Source organism: Spermophilus citellus (assembly GCF_964194105.1).
Source record: "Spermophilus citellus genome assembly, chromosome: 3".
Taxonomy (NCBI): domain Eukaryota; kingdom Metazoa; phylum Chordata; class Mammalia; order Rodentia; family Sciuridae; genus Spermophilus; species Spermophilus citellus.
The window spans coordinates 218,784,170-218,790,694 of NC_138184.1; the positions used below are offsets into that span (position 1 = coordinate 218,784,170).

The 6,525-nt window shown below is 38.2% G+C and overlaps 1 protein-coding gene across 1 annotated transcript; it reads right to left on the reverse strand.

Moving 5' to 3' along the window:
- Positions 1 to 619: 619 nt before the first annotated feature.
- PRSS37 (serine protease 37) lies at positions 620 to 5,281 on the reverse strand (the record flags this gene model as incomplete). The annotated part of the gene is made up of 5 exons (XM_081283325.1): positions 620 to 766; positions 1,306 to 1,438; positions 1,980 to 2,237; positions 3,384 to 3,525; positions 5,248 to 5,281. 5 exons carry the CDS (start codon positions 5,279 to 5,281, stop codon positions 620 to 622), a joined length of 714 nt encoding a protein of 237 aa, XP_081139451.1.
- Positions 5,282 to 6,525: the final 1,244 nt, after the last annotated feature.

Consider the following 6,525-nt stretch of genomic DNA (forward strand, 5'->3'; position numbering starts at 1 on the left):
TCACCTCACTCTAGAACAGCCTGTCTTCCTTTTTGACTTGATTTATAGTTGTTGACCCTGTTTAAAAGGGTTGTTTTGTACTTTCCACTCTTCTACTGGCTCTCTGTCTGTAGCATGCTGAAATCAATGCAGCCCTGAGATGAAACATGCTATTCATAGGAAAGCTGGGATCTGAGCCATATGTGAGAGCTTAAAGTCTGAATGATAAGAGAGAGAGCAGGGAAATAGAAGTCAACATTTCTTTTGATGCCCGCGACTCCCCAGTAATGTCGAGGCCAAGAGCACAGAATTTAGAGTCTGACATTTTGGGCTTCTATTCTGGGCTTTGAAATCTATGAGCTATGACTAAAATTTTAGCCTCAATTTTCTCATTTGTTAAGGGGGATAAAAGGTAACTCAAGATTTGTTATGAGCGTTTATGAGATGATGAATGTAACCCAGTAGAATGCCATTATTTAAAATGTTTTGGATGTAGGTAGAGACGCAAATAAGAAGACATGGGCTACTGGTGTGCTGCATCCATAAGTTTCTATTTGGAGATTTTATTTTGAGTTTAAGCTTGTATAGTCAATGGCAGAGACAATGGGATGCGGAGGGAGAAATAGGCTATCAATTCTCCTCATTTGTGCCTGTCCTTAGTGGTTTTCTCAATCCAGGACACATACTTGTAAACATTAGTATAGATTCCAACATCTCCTCCCATGAAGTGTCCAACCTCGATTCCCTGGAGCTTGTTTTTGCAGATGACAGTAGCCACGGCTACCTCCTATCAGAAATCAGAAAGAGAGAGAGAGAGATGGTCACGCCCTTTCTTCACAGGAACACCATCTTGTCCCCAACTTAGGTGAGCCCTGATGAGAAACAATATGCTGGGTCATGAAAAGAGCACTGAATTGGAGGACACAAAGCTTCAGTCCTTTTTCTAGCTTTGCTGTAACTAGCCTGTGTGATCTTGAAAGTCTGAGAATAGCCTCTCTAGAATTATGTGTGAAATGAGTCAAACCCCATTTTTTTGAACTTGTGAAACCAGTTTCAACTTGTAAAGTTTGATTTTTTTTTTAAAAAAGATGCCTATTTTTGCCATTCTGAACACCTGGCAATGTATTAAAAGCTAGAGGTACTACATAGTGCTCTTTCATGAATATACTCTATAAGGAGAGCACATGATTAAGAAACAATGATGTCTCTGCTGGGGCCTTATCAAATTCTCAAAAAATTAGAAATTAAAAAAAGCTGTATTGTGGTTAATTAGTTAAGTAGACACATAAAAGTAAATGAAAGTTGAATATAAAGAAAATTTTTTACCCCAAAAATTCGGCTGAATACTTTCACAAATCTAACACATAAGGAATTCCGGTGGCTCTTTCCTTGTTCAGTTTTCTTGCAGTCTTTATCAGACATCACAGGAGCCTCCAAGTTCTGCCTTAAGTCTGGGTGTCTGCCTGAGGGAAGAGATGGTAAAAGAAAACATCCTGTTTATCTCACTCTCTTTAAGTCCTGACTGTCTTTTTGTGGAAAGAAAATGGGAAGAAATGAACCCTGAGCACAGGTATGAGAGTTAATCTTGAGGATTTAAAAGTAGTCTTCATGAATGTTTGAAATGCAGAGTTTTCTTTCGGCTCTGTGTCCAGTCTTGGGGGAAATAAGATGTGACCTGACTCAAGTTCTCAGAGGTGTCCTTCACATGTAAAATGAACATGTGTTGGTAGTCGGGCTGTAGCTTCTCTAACGTGGCCTCTGTGCAGAGTCAGATGGCTTGGTGACTCCAGCTGCCAAAACCCTGAAGCAGCAGTGGGGCATTAGATACCCTGGGAGTGGAGGAGAGACTCTGTTCAGGTCACTTTCTGCCAGACCACTTCTGTAGCTTCTTGTTTGGGTCTCGAATCATTATCTCCCCACCTCTTTTCTCACAGCTTTGAGGGCATGTATGTTCCTCTTTAAGGAAAACTGATGACCTTAATTTTCTGTGGGAGGTATACTCACCATTGTTTTCCCGGCTCCAGTCCAAACCTGAGAGCAAGCAGACAGTTCCTGGCCGGACATTGCTGGTGGCAAGGGGAAGGAGCTGGACTTTTTGGTTTAAGATGGCAGGCTTAGCCAGTTTAATGAGCATGAGGTCATCCTGTGGAGAGCTGTCACTGTGGTTCCAGTATCGGATAATCTGGATAGGATTAATTGTCTGCTCTGTCCCGTCTCTGATTCTGCTCTTGAAATTTCCCAGCATCAGTTTAAGATTTCTGGAGAGAAAAAGGATTGGAAGTAATCACTATAATCATCATTGTCATCATCACTAAAATATTGAATGTAACTATATGCCAGGTGCTTTATCTGGATTATCTCATCTAACAGTAAGTCTGTACAGTGGATCCCATGTTTATCCCCATTTTACAGATGAAGTAGTAGAGGCACATAGTAGAAATTTTCTCATGATCATAAAGTCAGTAGTGTAACCCTTAGCCATTATGTTTTAATGTAGTGTCCCTTAATGTAGTAGGGAGAAAAATCATGCATATCTAAGAAAATTTTCTATCCTCTCCAGTGTTTACCTATCCAATTGGTAATTTCCATCTTGGTTGAGATAGGAGAATGGAATGACGCAAGTGTTTAATATTTTCTATTTTCTTCACTAGACCCCCTAACAACCCCATTCTTCCCTGTTCAGCACTTTTGAATTCAATTCACGTGTGAATTAAATCAGCGGGCTTCTGATTAGGTCTGATTTGGTCAATAAGAAGAGGAATGGTGAGGTCGACATGTATATCCTCCCAGCACCTTCCTGCAGTATTGCTGTAGATGGGCTGTGTCCTTTGACAATGGTTACCACTCCTGTCAGAGAATCTCTTCATATGGGGGTCTCTCTGTGCTTTCCTTGAAAATGCTCTTTCCCTTGCCATTTTAGGCATATGGGTGCTCAATGAACTTTTGTAAAATTAATTTTGAGGGCATGGAACTGCAATTAGTATTTTCCTGATGTCTTCATCTCTTAGGGCTTAGTTTCCTTTTAAAACTCAATTTACCCAATTTGAGTGCATCATCAGTGGACCCTTAATTGATAATATGCATTCATATTTCCAGTAAAATAATTGCAAAAACTGATTGTAGATTGGAGAATTATAACATGTAGCACAGGGTCTCTCAATGGCACTATGAAAATTTTTGGCTGAACATTTTGGGGCACTCTGCTGTGCACGGTAGGATGTTCAGCAGTATCCTTGCTCTGGCTTCTCCCTTCTAGATGCCTTTGTCTTGTTTCCTGATTTTGATAACCAAAAATATCTTCAGATACTACCAAATGTGCCCTGGGGTGAAAACTGCTCCTATTGAGAATCACTGATGTAGAATAATAGTCCCTGTTTCAGGGGATGAGGATGCCCAATACTCACGGTAAGTAGCAATGAGCTGGGGCCAATACCCAGCTGGTTTTGATGAGGACACCCACACAGGGATTGAAGTGAGACTTGAGGTATACCAAATAGGGAGCAGGATCTTCTTTTTGCACAGATGAGTGAACAGAGAAAAATGTCCCTGAGAAAATAATTAATATTCTTAATTATAAATATTAGGAAAAAATAAGATGATAATTTCCCGGTTATGGAACATAGATGATTTTTAAATAAGAATGGAATAGGCAGGAAATGTGACTATATTGGACAATTTTTAAAATAAAAACTGTAAATCAAAATGGCATATCATTATCTCTAACATTCAGAATAATAATTTTTTGGCTAATATTAATAATATTTAAGAAAGACTAACAAGAAAGACTCATTTAATGCTTACATTACAAATGGACTTTATCTTCTTAAAAAGCAATTCAGAAATAGGCATCTGGAATCGCAAATTGTTCATAACATGTGACTTAATAATTTCAATTCCAAGAACATTTTAAATAGATAATGAGATAATCTTTGTCTAAATATTATAAATAAGTGTGAGCTCATTTTAGCACTATTTATAATAGCTAAATATCGTAAACATAAATGTCTAATGCAATAATGTTGGACATTAAAATAAAGAAGCATATGGGGGGTGCTGAGACTGTGGCTCAGCGATAGCATGCTTGCCTGAAATGTGTGAGGCACTGGGTTTGATCCTCAGCACCATATATAAATAAATAAATAAATAAATAAATAAAGGTCCATTGACAACTAAAAAAAATATTTTTTTTTAAAATAAAGAAGCATATGCACAAGTGGAATATCACATATATTAGAATTAAATTTATAAAAAGAAATATTAATGACATTTAATTTAAAATAACAATAAAATCATATATAATATAATTTAATTGTCTAAAATCACCAAACAAGAAATAAACCATTCAAATGCAAAAAAAAAGTCTGTGAGTAAATTCAAAGTATTAGCATGTGTTGACTGAGAGGTGGGATAATGTCTATTTTTTTTATACTTCAAAAATTCCCAAATTTTCTAATTTGGACATATGATAATTTTATAAGTAATTCTAAAAATCCCTAGATTATAAAGGGGAGAAAGACTCATTTTAATATCAGAAATGAATGTCTTGGCTACTATCAGTACTTCTGTTGATCCTCCCAAGCCTGGGCCTCTACCTCACTATACCCTTCTTTGTGTGACCATGGCATTAGAAACCCCAAGGGAGAAAAGGGTGAATTACTAATAAAGGCAAGATAAGTTGAATACTAGAAGTCAGTCTGTGGATTTATTTAATCTTCCCAACTCTATAATGTAGGTAGATACCTCCATTTGACTGAAAAAACTGAAGTACAGATGGATTCATTGACTTGCCCAATCCCGCACAGCTAGTATGTGATACAACCTGAGAAATGCCTCACCAGCAAATTCTCCAATCTGAAAAACTTCACAGAAGGCAGGCCCCTGATATTAGATCTCTTGTTCTTACCTTTTTCACCCTTTGCATTTCAAAGTTTCGGGAAAGAGGAAATAGAGGTAAAAAATGAGTTCTCTGTCTTTAATATTGAGACTTGCCCAGAGATTAATGAAGCTTATGTTTTGGAATAACCAAGTGGGGAATGCTCACTGTTGAGGATTCTCCAAGCAGGTTTGTGCCACAACCTACTCCATAGCTTAGCACTAGAAGGGTGTGCTCAGTCTGTCCTGAGAGCTTTTGGATGGGCTAGACCCTAATTCTGCTCATGGCAGTATTTCTTGACTCTTCTGCACCCTTCACACATGCTGCCACTGCCTTACCCCATCCTATATTAATCTATGGCTTATAGGGCAGAGTAGAACGTTTTAAATACATACCAGCAAGGACACTCAAATAGAAAATAAGTTCCATGATGGTCCAGTTCTTTCCCTGTGGGATCTGGAAGATCAGCAGAGTATAGAATCCTCAGCTCAGTTGTCCACAGACTTAGTGGTTGTTGTCAGGTATGGAGGCCCTCAGTGGGACTGGAAAGCAGTGCTGGGCATAAACAAGGGAGGAAGATGGCTTCAGACAGACCTATGGAAACCCTTCTGCTCCAGGGGATTGGAGGAGGAGGATCTGCCTCTATTGGGGCCTTTCAGGAAAGGAAAAACAGCTTAATTCCTTAAATTGCTGGATCCAGTTTCCTCTATTTGCTACTCCTCAGAAAAGCCATCCACTTAACAGTATTTCAGCTGTCTGTGGAAAGGGGACCTCTAGTTTCAGGACCTAGCTTTTCTACAGAGTTTCTGAGGCCAGGGCTCTGAGGAATAGGATCCTCCACCTTAGCTCAGGGAGACAGGGTCCCTGATGTTTGCCTTGAACTCCTCAATGGTAACTTATATTTTCCTTGGCCCCTCCCATCTTTGTTACACTAGTTTCATATTTCCCTTTGGGTACTGTTTCATCACTCAGATATTATCACCAATTTGGTTTTTGCTGTCTTGATCACCAGTTTGGGACTAAGGAAAGTAGGAAATGAAAAGCATATAGAATAGTTGTTTTGACAGTTGAGGAATGGTATCCATTCTAGATGACATAGATCTAAGATTTAATGTATGTTGGAGTCAATTCAGAAGGTAGTACCTCGGAATGCTTTTTATGTAACTAAAAGCTTTCTCAGTTAATAATATACTCCTATAGCCATCTTTGCACAATTGGGAGCACACTAACAGGGGAAAGAGCAGTAACAAATAGCAGCTAACATTTACTGAGCACTTACTGAACCCCAAGCACCCAACTAGTTATTTATAGACTTGTCAGTGGTTAGTTTATTTCAAGTTAGTCTGAGATGTGAAATTAATTACACTTTATATCAGTTGAAACATTTAACATTTCTTTTTTTCTTTATGTTTTTATTAGTGCATCATTGTTACATGTAGTAGTGGAGTTCACTGTGAAATGTACATATATGCATATAACATAATCTATTCTAATTAATTCCTCAGTATTCCCCCTTACTCTGCTTCTCCCTTCCCTTGTTACCTTAGCTTTACTCTTCCGGACTTCCTTCTAAATATTTGCATGTCTATTTTTTTCATTGATGCATTATAATTCTACATAAAAGTGGAATTTTTTGTGGTGTATTCATACATGAGTATAGCATAATTTGGTCA